This window comes from Cervus elaphus, chromosome 15 (assembly GCF_910594005.1).
Source record: "Cervus elaphus chromosome 15, mCerEla1.1, whole genome shotgun sequence".
Classification (NCBI taxonomy): domain Eukaryota; kingdom Metazoa; phylum Chordata; class Mammalia; order Artiodactyla; family Cervidae; genus Cervus; species Cervus elaphus.
This window is the reverse complement of record NC_057829.1, coordinates 93,668,415-93,689,995: the sequence shown is the minus strand read 5'-3', so window position 1 is coordinate 93,689,995 and position 21,581 is coordinate 93,668,415. Positions and strand designations below refer to the sequence as shown.

General features: G+C 43.8%; 1 protein-coding gene across 1 annotated transcript; it reads right to left on the bottom strand.

Annotated features, from left to right (window-relative positions):
* Positions 1-16,003: 16,003 nt before the first annotated feature.
* On the bottom strand, positions 16,004-18,836 carry LOC122708573 (olfactory receptor 13A1-like). Its single transcript, XM_043924781.1, has 2 exons — positions 18,703-18,836; positions 16,004-16,964 (listed from the first exon to the last, which is right to left on the bottom strand). The coding sequence occupies exon 2, from the start codon at positions 16,922-16,924 to the stop codon at positions 16,004-16,006; it is 921 nt and encodes a 306-aa protein (XP_043780716.1). The 5' UTR covers positions 16,925-16,964; positions 18,703-18,836.
* Between the last annotated feature and the right edge of the window lie 2,745 nt (positions 18,837-21,581).

The following is a 21,581-nucleotide window of genomic DNA, read 5'->3' as shown; positions in this document are numbered from 1 at the left end:
ACTACATCCAGCCAGTGCTGACGGAGGTCAACCAAGAGTCTTCACACCACTGTCCAGCGACTTGTGAGTGGTCACTGGAAAGCCAGGGGTCAGAATGGAACTAGATCCTGATTCAACACCAGATTCTCTGCTGCCAGCCCCTGCACAGCCCACAACATGGAGCACCCCCCTCAGCCCACCAAATCAGAGACAAATCACCACCAAAATGCTTCACCTGAATCAAAAAAATCTCCCCAGATAATCCTGAAATAGTGGAAACTCAGGCCCATGCATGCCAGCTTCCAAATGGAGATGCAAATGCAGATGTCCTGGCTCTCTGAAAACCAAGATTCTGTGTGGGACTCTGCTGATTTCAAACTAGTGCTTCTTGAAGTTATTTCACCACTTAGATCATAGCACTTTAATTAAGAAGGAAGATGGTCTGCATAAAGCTGGTGACCAACAAACTACTTCATGGTGTTGGCTAAGACCTGGCCTTCCTGTGCCCAACTGCTTTAAAGCCAATATCTGAAGGTTAGGGCTTTCACTAAGTTCTACAGAGACAGGTCCCTGTGAGCAGTGGCCTGAGAATGACACCCAGACCACCAAATTAAATGTGTTCACTGGTGCAGAAAGCAGTGACAGTTTCCAACCAACCATCTCTTATATGAAAGGAGAGAAAGAAACACAAAGATAGGAAGAGAGAGAAAGAGATTTTAGATCATATTTTGTGCACAAAATATGTGCTTTTTACTGAACTTTCTCAAATATGACAGCCAAAGTGGTCTCATGGCTCTTAGTCACAGGAAAATATAATCGTCCAGCCAAATCAGAACATTGTTTTTCATCTATATGACACATGATGCATACAATACACATTCAATTATAGTATGTGCTTACAAAAGATGGAAAATATCTTTCTGGAATTTCTGATATCCTCTCAAGAAACTTCCTTCTCCGTCCTATGAAAAAAATTTTGAAGAATTCTCAGCAGTCATTAGGAGATAGAAATGATTTAAAAAAAAATACAGTGGATTCACCTGGTATAAAGAGTAGAGCCCATCAGAAACTTGTGGCCAAGGCTAGAGAAGCCCTATATTGTCTAATGTCAGCAGAGACACGACTCACAGTTCATGCTCAAGGGCCCTGAGGGGCCAATTAGCACAGAACCTGCTCTCCTTCGCTAGGCGAAACCTACCATGGATTCAGGACTCTCTGGAGAAGCTGACCAGCACCTTGGGGACAGATCTAATCACCACCAAGTAAGAACTGAGGTCACCCTTGGAAGCTGCTGGGACATGGACTGGTACTCAGACGTGTCCATCCAGGGAACGGTTGACCAGCAGCAGCAGCATGAACAGCTGCAGGATGTGCAGAGCTGACATATCAGACAATGAGATGGTGGTGGCACCCAGTCAGTCAGCAGTCTGGCCCATCATTTCTGCTGAGGACAGACACTGACCTCCCATCCCAAGAAGGAAGCACAAAGAAGTCATGGCTAACCCCTCAGGTGGTCACTGGCCCAGGGCTCTTACTGGTCGTCTCCAGATTTCAGCATCTTCGAGTGCTAATGGCCACATGGCCAATGCCACTGGCGACATTGCCCTCAGTGTCTGCTCTTTCACTGCTGCCTTCCTCACACAACCAGCAAGTGCAGATTTCACCCAATCATGGCTACAACTCCTCTTAACAATTACTTGACATGAGGGTGAAAGGGAAGATGCCCTGTGCTGTGCAAACTACACCTTGTCTAGAGTAACCCATGGCTACGGGCTTCCCTGCTCATGCATTGTATTAATTGTACAGCTGGGGACATCAGTCCCCAAGAACATTAAATATGGAATCACTGGTGACTGGTCAGCAGGTCTTCTTAGACTCATCCTGCTGATCTTGCCTGGATAACTTCAATTCCTAGTTTTGATCTAATCAATGATCCACCCATTCACCCTGACTCAGCACAGGGGTTTTATGTCTTCATTCTCCATTCTATGTTTTCAGAAAAGGGGTCAGCTTCTAACTTAGGGTGGTAGTAGAGAGTCAATATGCTACCACTGTTGTTGTTCAATCACTCAGTTATATCAGGCTCTTTGTGACCCCGTTGACTGCACCATGCCAAGCTTCCCTGTCTATCATCATCTCCCAGAGCTTGCTCAAACTCCATTGAGTTGGTGATGCCATCCAACCATCTAATCCTCTGTTGTCCCCTTCTCCTCTTGGCTTCAATCTTCCCAGCATCAGGGTCTTTTCAAATGAGTCAGTTTTTCACATCAGGTGGCCAAAATACTTGAGCTTCAGCTTCAGCATCAGTCCTTGCAATGATATTCAGGGTTGATTTCCTTTAGGATGGACTGTTTGAATCTTTTTGCAGTCTGAGAGACTAAAAGTCTTCTCCAGTACCATAGTTCAAAAGCATCAATTCTTCAGTGTTCAGCCTTCTTTATGGTCCAACTCTCACATCTGTACATGACTACTGGAAAAACCATAGCTTGACTAGACAGACCTTTGTTGGCAAAGTGATGTCTCTGCCTTTTAATTTTCTGTCTAGGTTTCTCATAGTTTTTCTTCCAAGGAGCAAGCATCTTTTAATTTCATGGCTGCAGTCACCATCTGCAGTGATTTTGGAGCTCAAGAAAATAAAGTCCTTCAGTTTCCATTGTTTCCCCCATCTACTTGCCATGAAGGGATGGGACCAGATGCCCTGATCTTTGTTTTTTGAATGCTGAGTTTTAAGCCAACTTTTTCGCTCTCCTCTCTCACCTTCTTCAAGAGGCTCTTTAGTTCCTGTTTGCTTTCTGCCATAAAGGTGATGTCATCTGCATATCTGAGGTTATTGATATTTCTCCTGGCAATCTTGATTCCAGCTTGTGCTTCATCCAGCCTAGCATTTAGCATGACATACTCTGCATATAAGTTAAATAAGCAGGGTGACAACATACAGCCTTGACATACTCCTTTCTTCCCAATTTTGAACCAGTTCATTGTTACATGTTCAATTCTAACTGTTGCTTCTTCATCTGCATACAGGTTTCTCAGGAGGCAGGTAAGGTAGTCTGGTATTTCTATCTCTTTAAGAATTTTCCACAGTTTGTTGTGATCTACATAGTCAGATAGTCAGAGGCTTTAACATAGTGAATGAAGCAGAAGTAGATCTTTTTCTGAAATTCTCTTGCTTTGTCTATGATCCAGTGGATGTTGGCTATTTGATCTCTGGTTCCTATGTCTTTTCTAAAACCAGCTTGTATTCTGGAAGTTCTCAGTTCACATACTGTTGAAGTCTAGCTTTGAGGATTTTGAGCATTATTTTGTTAGCATGTAAAATGAGTGCAATTATGTGGTAGTTTGAACATTCTTTGGCATTAGAATGGAAACTGACCTTTTCCAGTTTTGTGGCCACTGCTGAGGACTACCTTTACTTATGTTTGATAAATAAAAGTATATACTTTGTACAACATGGGTTTTTTAGGGTGTACAACATGATTTGATATGTGTAAACTGTGAAATGATTACCACAGTAAAGTTAAATAACACATTCATAATCTCACAAAGTTGCTTTTTAAGAATGCTTAATGTTTACTCTCTTAGTAAATATTGAGTATACAGCATGGCATTATTAACTCTCAACTCCATGCAGTGGATTCCATCCTGAGAACTTACTGGTCTCATGACTGAGAGTTTGCACTGTTTGATCCCCATGTCCCTGTTTCCCACACTCCCAAGCTCCAAGCAAGCACCACTCTACTGTTTCTATGTGATCAGCTTGTTAGGCCCCACAATACAAGCAGTACCGTACAGTACTTGTCATTTTGTCCACCACGTCTCACTGGGCATGGTGTCCTCCAGGTCCATCCACGTTGTCACAAATGGCAGGGTGATATTTGTAACTGTTTGATGGAATCTTTAGTATTTTCTAGCGTAAGCTCATGCCATCTGCAAATACAGATAGTTTTACTTTTTTCTTTCTGATTTGGATACTTCTTTCTTTGCCTCTTTGCCCTGCCTAGGACTTCCAGTACTGTGGTGAATCAAAGTGGTGAGAGCGGGCATCCTTGTCTTATCCCTCATCTAGAGGAAAATGTTTCATTCACCACTGAGGATGTTAGCTGTGGGACTGTCATATATGGCCTTCATTATGTTGAGGTACCTTCTTTCTATACCTGATGCTTGGCAGGTTTTATCCTGAAGGATGTTTTATTCTGTCAAATATTTTCTCGGCATCTATTGAGATGATCATATGGTTTTTATCCTTTATTCTATCAATGTGGTGAATCATATTGATTGATTCTCATATGTTGAACTATCCTTGCATCACAGGGATAAAACACCACTGATTATACCTCTTAATGTGCTGTTGAGTTGGTTTACTAATATTTTGTTAAGACTTTTGCATCTATGTTCATCAAGGATATTTGCCTGGAATTCTTTTCTCATAGTGTCCTTGTCTGACTTTGGTAACAGGGTAATGCTGGCCTGGTAAAATGAGTTTACAAGTGTTTCCTCCTCTTCATATTTTTATTAGAGTTTGAAAGTGACAGGGTTAACAGGTAGGAAGGCGAGAGGTCCCCAGGGGACAGGAGGAAATAAACTGCAAGTGGCAGACATTCTTTTCTCAAACCTTAGGCTGATAACGGCTCAACAAACCAGTATTCGTGTGAGTTGTTTTATGGCCAGAGATGACACACCTTTGCCATCCTATCTCAAACATGTGTATTGTGGGAGAGGGCCTGGTGAGACTCCCTCAGCCTCGAGGTGTTTCCCTTGTCTGATTAGCAGCCATCGAACATACAGAAAATGCCTTGCTAAAAACTAGCAAGGGGGAACTCTTTCTGCCCCTTTCTGATGTCTATGTCAGATGCTTTCTCTACCTCTTTTTATACTTTAATAAAACTTTGCTACAGAAAAGTTCTGAGTGATCAAGCCTCATCTCTGGCCCCAGATCCAGAGGCCACAAATCCTGGTGTTGTTCATGGCTCACAGCAGCAACCTTTCAAAAGGACTGGTGTTGATCCTTCAGTATTTTGTAGACTTCACCCATGAAATCATTTGGTCCTGGGCTTTTCTTTGTTAGGAGGTTTTTCTACTATTACTATTAATTATTACTGCATTAATCTCTTTACTCACTAGTTTCGTTCAGATTATGTATTTCTGATCAGTCTTGATAGGTGATTAGGTTTATAGAAATTTATTCATTTCTTCTATGTGATCCAATGGGGGAGGGTATAATTGTTTACAGTATTTCTGTATGACTGTCTATCATAGTATTTCCTATGACTGACTGATCTGAGGGTTATCACTTCATCTTGTTTATTGTTTCCTGTGCTGTGCAAAAGCTTTTAAATTTAACTAAGTTCCATTTGTGTGTTTTTGTTTTTATTTTCATTACTCTAGGAGGTGGATCAAAAAAGATTTTTATGTCAGTGTTCTGCCTGTTTTCCTCTAAGAGTTTTATAGTTTCTGGCCTTAGATTTACATCTTTAATTCATTTTGAGTTTATTTTTGTGCATGGTGTTAGGGAGTGTTCTAATTTCATTCTTTTACTGTAGCTGTCCCGTTTTCCTAGCACTATTTATTGAAGAGGCTGTCTTTTCTTCATTGTATAGTCTTGCTTCCTTTGTTGTAGATTAATTGACCATAGGTGTGTGGGTTTATCTCTGGACATTCTATCCTGTTCCATTGATTTATAGTTCTGTTTTTGTGTCAGCACCATACTGTTTTGATGACTGTAGCTTTTTAGTATAGTCTGAAGTAAAGGAGCTGATTCTCCCAGCTCCATTTTTCTTTTTCAAGATTGCTTTGACTATTCAGGATCTTCTGTATTTCCATACAAATTGTAACAATTTTTTAATCTAATTCTGTGAAAGACTACCATTGGTAATTTAATGGTAATTGCATTGAATCTGTTGCTTGCTTTGGGTAGTATAATCATTTTGGTAATACTGATTTTTCCAAACCAAGAACTATTTCTGTCATCTTTGATTTCTTTCATCAGTATCTTATAGTTTTCTGAGTACAGGTCTTTTACCTGCTTGGGTAGGTTTATTCCTAGGTATTTTATACATTTTGATGTGATGGTAAGTGGAATTGTTTCCTTCATTTCTCTTTCTGTTCTTTTTCTGTTAGTGTATAGGAATGTAAAAGATTTCTGTGAATTAATCTTGTATCCTGCAACCTGAATCAAATTCATTTATAAGCTCTAGTAGTTTTCTGGTAGCATCTTTAGGATTTTCTATCTATATTATCACATCATCTACAAACAGTGACAGTTTTTACTTCTTCCTTTCCAATTTGTATTGCTTTTATTTTTTTTATTCTCTGATTGCCATGGCTAGGACTTCCAAAACTATGTCAGATACAAGTGGTGAGAGTGGACATCCTTGTTTTGTTCTTAATCTTTGAGGAAATGTTTTACTGTTTTCATTATTGAAAATTCCCATTTCTTTGGGGTCAGTTTCTGAATTTTTACTATCTTCCTTTCGTGGTGTCATGTTTGCTCTATTATTCATGTTCTGTTTAGCCTTGAATTGCTCTCTGTGCATTCAAAGGAGCAAACACCTCTTCCAGTCTTTAAGGACTAATTTTGGCAGCTAAAAAACTTCTTTTAGGTCCCTGGGCTGATGGGACTGTTTGTGGGAACTCAGCTGAGTGGGTTGGAGCCCAGTCAAATGTTTACTAGTGAGTCCACAGTAGGGTTTGCATATGGAAGTCCCATTAACAGGGTCTCTCTCCTAGGTGGGTGTGAATTCTGTCTGGTCTTTGAGTTGATAGCACTGTCTCTAGGATCTTGTTCAGTCGAGCTAACACTAGACAAAGATCTGTTCAGGGACAGCAGACAGTGCTATCAGGTTCACAGATGTGTGTGACTTGGGCAGGCAAGAGTCCCCCAGATGCAGCTGAGAGGAGGTGGTGCTGAGTCACAGGGCTGCTTTCAGGAAGCATAGCCAAGACTGGGTCTGAGGTAGGCTCAAGGCACAAAGAAGGGTGTCTTCTGCCAGGTTCCTGTGGAGTCAGGACTCCCTCTACTGCAGCCTGAGTGGAGCTAGGTCCCAGGGCTGCTTCAGGATCCAGAGTTGGACCGATATCAGCAGACCTGCCTCTGGGAGCACAAACAGGCATGGCTCCACGTGGGTCACTGGGCAAGTTGGAGCACACTCACAGCCGGGAGGAGTCCAGCCAAGTTACAAGACCACGTCAGGACCTACAGACATACCAGGACTAAACGGTTTGCCTCAGGGGCACAGACACTCACTTCTCCCAGTGTGGACCCAGGTTTTTTAGTTCTTCCACATCCCTCAGGAGGAACACTGCAGCCTCTCCCCTCACCACTTCCCACCCCCATGTTTGCCCTGTATTATCTTTGATTCCACAATCCTACTAATCATCCAAGCCGATCCCCTTGACTCATAACAAATTTTATTCCAGCAGGGAGTCCAAACATCCATGCATTCATTAGAAATTTGTAGATCAGATCTGGCATCAAACCCCAGCTGAGCCTCAGGGATGCTGGTGAAGGCCTGGCCACATCTGTGCCCTTCCTAAGAATTCACACAACACACATTTGGCAGGTGTGAAGTGGGGGTTCAGACACAGCAGCAGCTCTGCCTCGTTCTCTCAGTGTGCCTGGCTCCTGAATGCTTCCCTCCTAACTGGACCTCCACTTCCCTCTGAGGACTACACTTCAGCTCCTGAGCCACATCACTGCATATGAGAACAGGATGTCTTGCATATTTACATTCCAGCCTCACAGCCAGTGAACAGTGACTGGTCAGAGTGGCAGAATGAAATCCCACTGCCCTTACTTTTGCCAATTTTATGCACCAGAGCTCCCTGTGGGATCAGGCTGAAACTTCACCTGAAATCAATCACATTCCTGCTTCACTTCATCTCCTTCCCTACATGGTTTCCCTGGAGAATCTGCTTAATAAACCTCTTGCACAAAGTGCTACCTCTGGGTCTGGTCTAGGAAGCCCACCCAAGGCAGTCAGCCAATGACTGCTAATGGCTGATGATAGGTGTTTGGGTTGAGAAGCTACTTATAATTCAGGTAAATAATAACGCCAATGGAAAGTGTGTGTTATGGTCAATGATGGACTCCTGGATGGTGTGCCTTGGGGCCACCTTGTCCCACTGCAGGGGGAGCAGCACCAGCTTACCAAGGATCCAGATGGGTTCAGCACTTCCAAAGACTTTCACATATGCCCTATTTGATGCCCCCAATTCCACCCTTCCTGGGAGTTCCATGTAATGTGATGCACATGATTTTCAGTCCTGCTTTCAGAGAATGTTCCATCATCATCTCCATTCTTCTCATGCCACTGTCTCCCCTCCATGTCTACCTACTGAAGACTTCAAAGACAGGTCTCCTTTCAAAGGGCTGGGGGAGAAACACCTGAATATGTGGTTCAGGCTTTGGTACTGTGCACTTTGCTCCTTTGACTTCTTCAGTTGACTTCATTTCAGTCGCTCAGTCATGTCCGACTCTTTGTGACCCCATGGACTGCAGCATACCCATCTTCTCTATCATCAACTCCCGGAGTTTGCTCAAACTCATGTCCACTGAGCCAGTGATGCCATCCAACCATCTCATCCTCTGTCATCCCCTTCTCCTCCTGCCTTCAATCTTTCCCAGCATCAAGATCATTTCAAATGAGTCAGTTCTTCACATCAGATGGCCAAAGTATTGGAATTCAGATTCAGCATCACTACTTCCAATGAATATTCAGGACTGATTTCCTTTAGGATGGACTGGTTGGATCTCCTTGCTGTCCAAGGAACTCTCAAGAGTTTTCTCCAACACCACAGTTCAAAAGCATCAATTCTTCGGAGCTTAGCTTGTAGTCCAACTCTCACATCCATACGTGACTATTGGAAAAACCATAGCTTTGACTAGATGGACCCTTGTCAGCAAAGTAATGTCTCTGCTTTTGAATATGCTGTCTAGGTTTGTCATAGCTTTTCTTCCAAGGAGCAAGCATCTTTCAATTTCATGACTGCAGCCATCATCTGAAGTGATTTTGGAGCCCCCAAAAATAAAGTCTGTCACTGTTTCCACTGTTTCCCCATCTATTTGCCATGAAGTGATGGGACCAGATGCCATGACCTTTGTTTTTTGAAATGTTGAGTTTTAAGCCAACTTTTTCACTGTCCTCTTTCACTTTCATCAAGAGGCTCTTTAGTTCTTCTTCGCTTTCTGCCATAAGGGTGGTGTCATCTGCACATGTAAGGTTATTGATATTTCTCCCGGCAACCTTGATTCCAGTTTGTGCTTCATCCAATCCAGCATTTTGCATGATGCACTCTGCATGTTATAAGTTAAATAAGTAGGGTGACAATATACAGCCTCGATGTACTCCTTTCCCAATTTGGAACCAGTCCATTGTTCCATATCCAGTTTTTTTTTTCTTTTTTCTTTTCTTCATTTATTTTTCATAGCTGGAGACTAATTACAATATTGTAGCGATTTTTGTCATACATTGACATGAATCAGCCATGGATTTACATGTGTTCCCCATCCCGATCCCCCCTCCCACCTCCCTCCCCATCCCATCCCTCTGGGTCTTCCCAGTGCACCAGCCCTGAGCATTTGTCTCATGCATCCAATCTGGGCTGGTGATCGGTTTCACACTTGATAGTATACTTGTTTCAATGCTATTCTCTCAGATCATCCCACCCTCGCCTTCTCCCACAGAGTCCAAAAGTCTGTCCTACATATCTCTGTCTCTTTTTCTGTCTTGCATATAGGGTTATTGTTACCATCTTTCTAAATTCCATATATATGCGTTAGTATACTGTATTGGTGTTTTTCTTTCTGGCTTACTTCACTCTGTGTAATGGGCTCCAGTTTCATCCACCTCATTAGAACTGATTCAAATGAATTCTTTTTAATGGCTGAGTAATATTCCATTGTGTATATGTACCATAGCTTTCTTATCCATTCATCTGCTGATGGACATCTAGGTTGCTTCCATTTCCTGGCTATTACAAACAGTGCTGCGATTAACACTGGGGTACATGTGTCTCTTTCAGATCTGGTTTCCTCGGTGTGTATGCCCAGGAATGGGATTGCTGGGTCATATGGCAGTTCTATTTCCAGTTTTTTAAGGAATCTCCACACTGTTCTCCATAGTGGCTGTACTAGTTTGCATTCCCACCAACAGTGTAAGAGCGTTCCCTTTTCTCCACACCCTCTCCAGCATTTACCGCTTGTAGACTTTTGGATAGCAGTCATTCTGACTGGCATGTAATGGTACCTCACTGAGGTTTTGATTTGCATTTCTCTGATAATGAGTGATGTTGAGCATCTTTTCATGTGTTTGTTAGCCATCAGTATGTCTTCTTTGGAGAAATGTCTGTTTAGTTCTTTGGCCCATTTTTTGATTGGGTCATTTATTTTTCTGGAATTGAGCTGCAGGAGTTGCTTGTATATTTTTGAGATTAATCCTTTGTCTGTTGCTTCATTTGCTATTATTTTCTCCCATTCTGAAGGCTGCCTTTTCACCTTGCTTATAGTTTCCTTTGTTGTGCAAAAGCTTTTAAGTTTAAGTAGGTCCCATTTGTTTATTTTTGCTTTTATTTCCAATATTCTGGGAGGTGGGTCATAGAGGACCCTGCTGTGATTTATGTCGGAGAGTGTTTTGCCTATGTTCTCCTCTAGGAGTTTTATAGTTTCTGGTCTTACATTTAGATCTTTAATCCATTTTGAGTTTATTTTTGTGTATGGTGTTAGAAAGTGTTCTAGTTTCATTCTTTTACAAGTGGTTGACCAGTTTTCCCAGCACCACTTGTTAAAGAGGTTGTCTTCTTTCCATTGTACATCCTTGCCTCCTTTGTCGAATATAAGGTGTCCATAGGTATGTGGATTTATCTCTGGGCTTTCTATTCTGTTCCATTGATCTATATTTCTGTCTTTGTGCCAGTACCATACTGTCTTGATGACTGTGGCTTTGTAGTAGAGCCTGAAGTCAGGCAGGTTGATTCCTCCAGTTCCATTCTTCTTTCTCAAGATTGCTTTGGCTATTTGAGGTTTTTTGTATTTCCATACAAATTGTGAAATTATTTGCTCTAGTTCTGTGAAAAACACCATTGGTACCTTGATAGGGATTGCATTGAATCTATAGATTGCTTTGGGTAGTATACTCATTTCACACTATCCATGTCCAGTTTTAACTGGTGCTTATTGACCTGCATACAGATTTCTCAGGAGGAAGGTAAGGTGGTCTGGTATTCCTATCTCTTTCAGAATTTTCCACAGTTTGTTGTGATCCACACAGTCAAAGGTTTTGGCATAGTCAATAAAACAGAAGTAGATGTTTTTCTGGAACTCTCTTGCTTTTTCTATGATTCAGTGGATGTTGGCAATTTGATTTCTGGTTCCTCTGCCTTTTCTAAATCGAGCTTGAACATCTGAAAGTTCATGGTTCACATACTGTTGAAGCCTCACTTGGAGAATTTTGAGCATTACTTTTCTAGCATGTGATATGAGTGCAATTGTGTGGTAGTTTGAGCATTCCTTGGGATTGGAATGAAAACTGACCTTTTCCAGTCCTGTGACCACTGCTGAGTTTTCCAATTTTGCTGGTATATTGAGTGCAACACTTTCACAGCAACATCTTTTGGGATTTGAAATAGCTCAACTGGAATTCCATCACCTCCACTACCTTTGTTCATAGTGATGGTTCCTAAGGCCTATTTGACTTTGCATTCCAGGATGTCTGGCTCTAGGTGAGTGATCACACCATTGTGGTTATCTGGGTCATGAAGATCTTTTTTGTATAGTTCTTCTGTGCATTCTTGCCACCTCTTCTTAATATCTTCTGCTTCTGTTAGGTCCATAACACTTCTGTTCTTTATTATGCCCATCTTTTCATGAAATTTTCCCTTAGTATCTCTAATTTTCTTGAAGAGATCTCTAGCCTTTCCCATTCTATGTTGTCCTCTATTTCTTTGCATTGATCACTTATGCTTTCTTATCTCTCCTTGATATTCTTTGGAACTCTGCATTCAGATGGGTATATCTTACCTTTTCTCCTTGCCTTTAGCTTTTTTTGATCTACACTTTATCACTGTCCAATGTCTGAATAAATTGTATAGACCATTAATTACAGCAAATGTATTCATGCAACCAACAGCACTGATTGATCCTCTATTATGTACCAGAGACTATGGTATCTATTTAAGATATAACAGTAAGAGAAAATAAACATGACCTCTACCTTTAGTGAAATTACAGCCTATTTCAGGAGGAACACATTAATAAAATGATCACTCAAGTTAATTTCAAATCACAAGTATATGTTCTGTATAAAGGCACAAAGATAATAGTAAATTTCTTGTTAAAACCAAACCTATTAAAAAAAAAAAAACAGGTCAACATCACTAAAGTACTGAAAGAAAAATTCCTAGGAATTCCATACCTAGCAAAAACATCTTTCAAATATGAAAGTGAAATAGTTACATTATATGTAAATGGTCAAAACATCCCAATTAAAAGGCAGAGAGTTTTAGATTGGCATAAAAACCATGCTGCCCACTCAGAAAAGCACTTTAAATATAAAGGCACAAGTACATTATAAGTAAAAGGGTGGAAAAAGATGTTCTATGTTAATGACAGTCAAAAGAAGACTAGAGTGATGATGTTAATATCAGACAGTGTTCATTTCAGAGCAAAAAGTATTGCCAGGGATAAAGAAGGTCACCTAATAATAAAGGGTTAGAATAAAATTTGAAACAATTAATTAATATGACATAAGATCGTTAAATTTTTATGTACCCAAATTACAGACTTTTGAAATATATGAAGTAACAATTGATAGAACTTCATGGGGAAATAGATAAACCCACAGTTATAGAGGGAGATTTCAGATTTCCTCTCAGTAATGACAGCAGAAGTAAAGAGAACAGCAGCAAGGACACAGCAACCTGAACACCACCGCCACCTGACTTCATCCGTTCTTACATAACACTCTGCCCGGTAACAGAATACACGTTCTTTTTGAGGACATCTAAACACTTACCATGAAAGACCATATACTAGATCATAAAATAAGTTTCAACAAATGTTAAAGGATTTAAGTCACAGAAATAATGTGTGCTGACCACAGTGAAATTGAGTTAGAAGTCAATAATATATATACACCTGCCTGCAAAATGTTCAAACACTTTGAAATATAATGCATTCCTGAGCAGCACAAGTCATTCAAGAAATCAGGAAGTTAGACCACATTCTGAACTTAATGAAAATGAAAAGATACATGAGAATATGTGGGATGCTGCTAAAGCAGAAGTTAAGGGGATATTTTTAACACTATATCCGTGTAGAATGAAACAAAAAATCCAATTTCATCCCATGAGCAAGAGGAAGCTACTCAATAGTCTAAGCAGGGGAATGACATAATGAGATTTCAGTTGTTTACATGCCGTTCTGTCCAGCACTAAAACATATGAGGCAACCAGAACTCTCACCCACTGCTCTGGGAGTAAAACATGGTTCAATCACTTTGAAATAAAGAGTGGTAGTTTCTTATGAAACTAAAAAATACACAACTTTGCTCCAGTAATTCTGCTCATAATTACTTACTGAAAAGAAACAAAGGTTCAGTCATGTCCGACTCTGCGACACCACAGACTGCAGCCTGCCAGGCTCCTCTGTCCATGTGATTTCCCAGGCAAGATACTGGAGTGAGTAGCCATTTCTTTCTCCAGTGGGTCTTCCTGACCAAGGGTCAAACCCATGTCTCCTGCTTGGCAGGTGGATTCTTTACCACTGAGCCACCAGAAACAAAAACAGGTGTGTGTGTGTGTATATATATATATATTCATAAAAGCTCTATTCCTAATAGCCAAAGTTATAAATGATGTTACCAAACCACACGCAAAACAATAAAACTGAACAATTTTCTTACACTACTCAAAAAATTAACTCAAAATGGGTTGAAGATTTACATATAAGACCTGAAAGACCTGAGGCCATAAAATTCCTAGATGAAAACATAGGAAACAAATTCCTTGCCATGGGTCTTGGCAATGATCTTTTTGGATATGACACCTAAAGCACAAGCAACAAAATAAAAAATAAACAAGTTGGACTATATCAAACTAAAGGTTTCTGCACAACAAAAGAAACAGTCAACTTGAAAATGTAACCTACTGAGTGGGAGAAAATATTTGTAAATCATATATCTGATAAAGGGCTAATACCCAAAATTTGTAAAGACCTGATAAAACTCAATAGCGAACAAGCAATCCAAATGACAAATGAATTCAAATTAAATGAACAAAGGACCTGAATAGACATTTTTTTCCAAAGAAGATATTCAAATGGACAAGAGATATGTGAACAGATAGTCAACATCACTGACCACCAGGGAATGAAAATAAAAACCACAATAAGGTACCACTCCACACCTGTTAGAATAGCTACCATTAAACAAACAGAGATAACAAATGCTGGCAGGGATGTGGATAAAAGGGAATCTTGGTTCACTTCTGGCGGGCCTGTAAATTGGTTCCATCACTATGGAACAGTATGAAGGGTCCTCAAAAAATTAAATATAGAATTATCATAAGGTCCAGCATACCACTTATGGGTATATATCCAAAGGAAATGATATCACTCTGTCAAAGATATATATATAGATATATATATCTACACATATCACACATACACACACACACATATATACCATAATAAGAAGAAAAATCTTTCTTTAAAAAGAAGGAAATCCTACCATTTGCTACAGCATGAAGGGACCTTGAGGGCATTATGCTAAGTGAAATAAGTCAGACAGAGATATATACTGTATGATCTCACTTAAATGTGGAGTCTAAAAACCCTTACATAGAGAAAGAGATCAGATTTGAGGTTACTGGAGGCAGGGGTGGGACTGGGGGTAGAAGGAAGGGGGTCAAAAGTCACAAGCTTGCAGTTATAAGCAAGTCCTGGGATGAACATACAGGAACACAAGTGTGAGGTACACTGGGAAGCTGCTGAGATTGTAGATCCCAAAAGTTCTCATCACAAGAAAAAGGTTTTTTTCTTTCTCTCATTTTTTCTTGTATCTGCATCAAATGATCCACTTGGCTGGGGCTGAAGGTGGTCTTCCACCTGTCATGCAAGCCCTTGAGGACCTCCAGGTCTACCAGGGATGCCTCTGAGGTCCAGTGTCACATAAGCACTCACAGCAGTGGGCCTGGGGTTCAGCACTGAGGCTGTAACTGCAGCTCCACATTTGGTACCCTGCAACTATTAAGGATAAATGTGCCCTTTTCTTAAAGAAGAAAAAGTAAATAAAACCACAGCTCCTTCTGCAGGTCCTTAGGTGGAAGGCTGGATTCCGCTGTCTCTCTCCACCCCTGGGTGCCAGGACCAGGAGCTCCCAGACACGGCAAAGAGCACCGCATCTTGTGTTTTCCCCACATGCCAAGGGGTGTCTGATTGGAGAATCGGGGCCTGGGGGGCCCCACATCAGAAAGTACCAGGCAGTGTGCACACTGGGTGAGTCTGACTCCTGGAACTCCCCAGCACATGACCCCGGGCATGGGAAGGGGCCAGCCACAGCACCAGGTGCCAGGTGCTGGGAAAACTAGTCTGCAAGGTGCCGGAGGGGGAGCTGAGGGACTCTGCCTGCCTCCTGCCCTTCCTCCTCGCCCCTGCTGTCTCTCCCATCACCCCTTTAACCCCTCCCCGTTGAAGCCCTGATAGCATCCATCCTTAGGGCTTTGGAATGCTTAGTTAAGGACCGCCTGGAACACCGGGAGCACCCCCAGGATCACACATTACAGGTAAAGTGTTGTCCCTCAGTCGTGTCCGACTCTGCAACCCCATGGACTGTAGCCCTCCAGGCTCCTCTGTCCGTGGGATTCTCCAGGCAAGAAGACTAGAGTGGGTGGCCATTTCTCCATTACAGGTAAGTCTATCACATCAGCTACCTTCTCGCTCTTTGCCTCTTGCATCAGACTCTCAACGTCCTATTTTGAAACTCGCTGTTTGGCCTGCAAAGTCCACATCAGCCACTTCCCTTCTTTACTGGACTCAGAAAAACACTTTCCTGAGCGCCACCTTGACATCCTTGTTCCGCAGTGAGTAGATGAGGGGGTTCAGGGTGGGGCTGACGACTGTGTACAGCACGGCGACAACTTTGCCGTTTTCCAAGGAGGAGCCGGACCCCGGGAGGATGTAAGTGTAGATGACGGTGGAGTAGTACAAGGTGACCACCAGGAGGTGGGAGGAGCAGGTGGAGAAGGCGCGCTGCTTGCCCACCGCCGAGCGCATGCGCAGGATGCTGGCGATGATGCAGCAGTAGGACGCCATGGTGAGCAGGAAGTTGACCACCCCGAAGTAGACGTCCGCGACTACTATCATGACGTTGTTCAGCGTGGTTGGGCTGCAGGAAAGCCGCAGCAGCGTGGGGACTTCACAGAGAAAATGCTGGATCTGATTGGGGCCGCAGAATGTCAGCCTTGTCATCAGGCCTGTGTGCACGGACGTGCTGATCGCACTAACTGCCCACACGCTGCCGGCCAGCAGGGCGCAGACAGGCCGGCCCATCCACGTGCTGTAGTGCAGCGGGCGGCAGATGGCCACGTAGCGGTCGTAGGCCATGACCGTCAGCAGCAGCAGCTCGGCCCCCAGAAACCAGGTCAGGAAGAAGAGCTGAGTCAGGCATCCCTGATAGGAAATGGTGCCACCCTTGACCGCCAGGTTCTCCAGCAATTTGGGGAGAACTGTAGACGTGCAGATGATGTCTAAAACGGCCAGGTTGGTGAGAAAGAAGTACATTGGGGTATGGAGGCCTGGGTACAGGCTGATGGCCGTGACAATGAGGGTGTTCCCTGCAAGAGCCCCCAGAAAAAGAAGGAGGAACAAGACCAGGAAGAGACCCCGGAGCCCAGGCTCCTCTGAGAAACTCTGCAGGGCAAATTCCTCCACAGCTGAGCGGTTGTGTGTGTCCATGCCATGGTCGAGCCCTTGCAGCCTCTGGGACACAGCCGACCTGGCACAGGGAGACATTGTGGGGGGGGGGGGGGGCCAGTGCTGCGGGAAGCATATAATTAAGGTATCAGCCAAGGTCCCAGCACCCAGGGAGACATTCAGGGAAGGTACTCCACTCTGCTCCCTGGTGGCCCCCATCATCCCCACAGACACCCCATCTCACGACCGCCTCCATCCCTCCCTGGACCACGCAAAAGGGAAGTCTGAGTCCTCCTTGCTTTGGTTTTGAACACTTCCTGCAGCATCCAGAGTCATGGAAGCTCTCTATTGCATGTGTGCTGGGCCCACCACAGTGTGCGGTAGTCCCCATCAAGCCCAGCACAGAACTCCAGATTCCCAAAAGGAAAACCCAGTCAACTGGGTCAGGGCTTAGGGAAGGGAGGAAAGTTTTACCCTTGCCAGCTGCAAAGTGGGTGCTCACAGGGGAGTACAGGGTCTTGGAGGGGAATGAGTGGCCGAGGGCACAAAGGCGCTAGCTCTTTGGGGAAGGTCACCCTCAGCTGTTGGAGTCAGCTGTGGACGGATCTGGCCACAGCCCATTAGTTGCAGTCGCAGCTGCCCAGCCCTGCCTGGGCTACTCCTGGCTGCGCCCTCAGGTAAGGCAGACTCAGTGAGACCGAGGAGTCTGTGTCATCAGGGCTCGTGGTTCTGACTCCATCCCTCACTCCCCACCTGGGTGAGGGGCAGGCTGGACTGGGGGCTGGGACACAGGAAGGAAGGACACACACAGGTCAACATGGCCACAAGACCCCCAGCTTTTACGCTAACCCAGCTCCGTGGCCTCCCCCACAGCCTAGCAACCTGTCCCCCAGCCCTCCAGGACCACCAGGCCTCCCTGAGTCCAGCTCAGTTGAAGAGACCATCTTTCTTGTGCCTATGAGCAGTTAGATCAATGTGCTCAGGGGAAGGGAGGCCACTGTGCCTGCCTCCCTGTTGCCAGCCCCAGGCAGCCCCAGCGGATGTTATGACCTGCCCCGGGGGTTTAGGAGGGCTGAACCCTAACCCTAGCTGGAAACAAGTGTAAACAACACAGGAAGGCTTGTCATTCCTGTGGAATACAAGCAAAGACATGTGGTTTGCAGATGTGTGTCCTCAGCCGTAATCCGTGGTGAAGCTCCAGGGCAGGGAGGGTGCTGGCCACCCAGGGGGCCGCGCCAGCCACTCTGCTAGCCCTCTCACCCTCACTGCTCCCACCCCTGCAGAGCTGAGGGGCCGCTGAGGTGTAGGACGGGTTCCCACTGCTGGTCACCGCGGGCCCTGTCCAGTGCCACACACCACACACACCCCTTCTTAGCAGTCACCCGCCGTTTGTAGGCATGAGCCCCCAAAGCCCCGCTGGCTGCACAGCTGAGCCGCCTGTGTCCCCTCTGGCCATGCTGGCTGGCTGCCCACCGAGCCTCACCCCTGATTCCTGGAACCCCAGCTGGGCCAGGGGCCTCAGGACCTTGTTTCTCTTAAAGAGCTCGACCTGTTTAGAAACCTAGCCACACTGCTGGGTTCCTTCCTCCTACCGATCTGGGACAAAGATAGGTCACAGACAAGCAGGTGTGCTGCAGGTTCCTGGAATGTTAGTTTCAGGCTGGGCTGGTGAAAGACAAGCAAAGCAATTTTGGCATCATTTTTTCCACAATAAAATAGGTCAGGACAAAAACAAATCTGTCTTTTGCAGAAACATCAAAATGAAACCTAGGGAAGGTGGTCCCAAAGGCATGAAGAGACAAGGACAGAGAGTTACTCACTGTGAATGTCCGTGATGATCCTCTGCTCAGCTCCTGTCCTAAAGAGACGACGTTTACATTTTCACGGAAAAATACAAGAAATTCTTCCTCTGGTGGAAGACTAGACGTAACCTGAAGCCCATCTCCCAGTTCAGTGACTCCTTTGTCTGCTGCTGACCTTTAAAAAGAGTCCGTCCCCTCGGGTGGATGCTGAGGCTCGAGGGAGCGAGGAGCACCACCAGCCACATCTCTCAGGGAGCAATTACCCCTCCTGCAGGCAAACGAGGGCCTCTGTGGGCACAGTCCCCAAGCTGAGCAGAACCAGGACCCCAGTGGGCAGAGAAGGGCCAGGGCGCCTGGTGTCACAGGGGTGGGGCTCGGGGCAGCAGGGCTCAGTGTGAACACAGCGTTAGCTGGTGGCTTCTCTGCCAAGGGTCTCTCCCGTGTATAAGACAGGAGCTGTGTACAACCAGATCCTGTGAGAACGATGGGTTTCATCTTAAATAGATTTAATTTTTAAAACAGTTTTTAGATTTCAGTACAGGGAGTTCCCTTAAGCACCTGCGCGGTTTCCCTGGATGTTTAAGCCTCGCTTTTGTGTGATGTACCTGTTACATTAGTGACCCACACTGACGTTATCAGCCGAAGTCCAGTTCATCCAGACTGCACTGCTTTTCACTCAGCGTCCTTTTTCTGTCCCAGGAGCTCATCAGGACACATGACATTTAGGGTTCTCTTGGCTGACAGTGTCTCAGACTTTCCTAGTTTTGGTGACCTTGGCAGTTTTGAGGGGTGCTAACCAGGCATTTTATAGACGTTCCACTGTTGGGACTTTGCTGCTTTTCTTGTGATCAGACAAGGGTGAAGGGTTTGGGAGGAGATCACAGAAGTGAGGAGCCATCCTCAACACGTCATATCAGAAGACATACTATCAACTAGACTTTCACCGCTGATATCGGCCTTGACAAGATGTCTGTGGCTTCTGGAAAGATAAAAAGCAAGTATCATTTCAAGAAGCCACTTTTAAAAGTCTGAGGTTGACAACTGCAGTGCCAGCATATGTAGGAAGCAGCTGTTTCCTGAGCCTGGGTAACAAACAGGGTCAAGAGGGAAGCAGAGGAAGGTGTGACCCCTACCCGCCTCAGTGCCCACCCGGCACCCAGGACCTCGGCTGCAGGCAGAGCCCAGCTGGAGGAAGCCCTGTGCTCCTCCCCCAGCCAGAGTCCCTCACCCACCCTTCATCAGCGCCTTCTTCACCACCTTCCCCTTGGACAGAGAGCAATTGGCCCAGAAGCTCACAGAACACATCTAGAAAGCAATCTCAGAGGTTTTAACCATTATTAAAATATTTTCACAGAAATATAACAGACAATATTAAAATCTGTATGGGCCAAAAAAGACCCAGAATAGCCAAAGCTGTCTTGAGAAAGAATTACAAATCTGGAGGCTTAACACTTTCTAATTTCAATCTATATTACCAAGATACAGTAATCAAAAGAGTATGGTATTGGCATAAAAACAAGTATAAATATCAGTGGAACTAAATAGAGAGCCCAGAAATAAGCTCACACAAAATGGTCAATTAATTTATGACAAAGGATCCAAGAATATATAATGAGGAAAGGACAGTCTCTTTGATAAATGGTATTGGAAAACTAGGCAGCCACATGCAAAAGAATAAAACTACTTTACACCATATGCAAAAATTAACTCAAAATACATTAAAGACTTGAATATAAGATCAAAAACCATAGAATTTCTAGAGGACAACATGGGCTAAAAACTCCTTGACATCAGTCTTGGCAATCGTTTTATGGATGTGTCACCAAAAGGGAACAAGAGCAAAAATAAACAAGTGAGATTATGTCAAACTAAAAAGTTTCTGCACAGCAAAAGTAACCATCAACAAAAGGAAAAGGCAACCTACTGAATGGGAAAACATATTTTCAAAGCATATATCCAATAAGGTATTTAAATATCCAAAATACATTTTTTAAAAAACTCCTACAACACAGTTCAGTTGCTCAATTGTGTCCAACTCTTTGCAACCCCATGGACTGCAGCACGCCAGGCTTTGCTGTGCATCACCAACTCCCAGATCTTGCTCAAACTCATGTCATCCAACCATCTCATCTTCTGTCATCTCTTTCTCCTCTCGCCTTCAACCTTTCCCAGCATCAGGGTCTTTTCGAATGAGTCAATTCTTCACATCAGATGGAAAAAGCATTGGAGCTTCAACTTCAGCATCAGTCCTTCCAGTGAATGAATATTCAGGACTGATTTCCTTTAGGATTGTCTGGTTGGATCTCCTTGCAGTTCAAGGGACTCTCAAGAATCTTCTCCAACACCACAGTTCAAAAGTATCAATTCTTCAGCTCTCAGCTTTCTTTATGGCCCAACTCTCATATACAAACATGACTACTGGAAAAATCATAGCTTTGACTAGATGGACCTTTGTTGGCAAAGTAATATGTCTGCTTTTTAATACGCTGTCTAGGTTGGTCATAGCTTTCTTCCAAGGAGCAAGTGTCTTTTATTTCATGGTTGCACTCACTGTCTGCAGTGATGCTGGAGCCCAAAAATAAAGTCTGTCACTGTTTCCATTGTTTCCCCATCTATTTGCCATGAAGTGATGGGACTGGATGCCATGATCTTCATTTTTTGAATGTTGAATTTTAAGCCAAGTTTTTCACTCTCCTCTTTCACTTTCATCAAGAGGCTCTTCAGTTCCTCTTTGCTTTCTGCCATAAGGGTGGTGTCATCTGCATATCTGAGGTTATTGATATTTCTCCCAGCAATCTTAATTCCAGCTTGTGCTTCATCCAGCCCTGCATTTCACATGATGTACTCTGCACATAAGTTAAATAAGGAGGGTGATAATACACAGCCTTGACGTGCTC

Bases quoted from the DNA above. Each gene is read 5' to 3' on its own strand.
- LOC122708573 (XM_043924781.1), bottom strand. From the start codon at position 16,924: ATGGACACACACAACCGCTCAGCTGTGGAGGAATTTGCCCTGCAGAGT.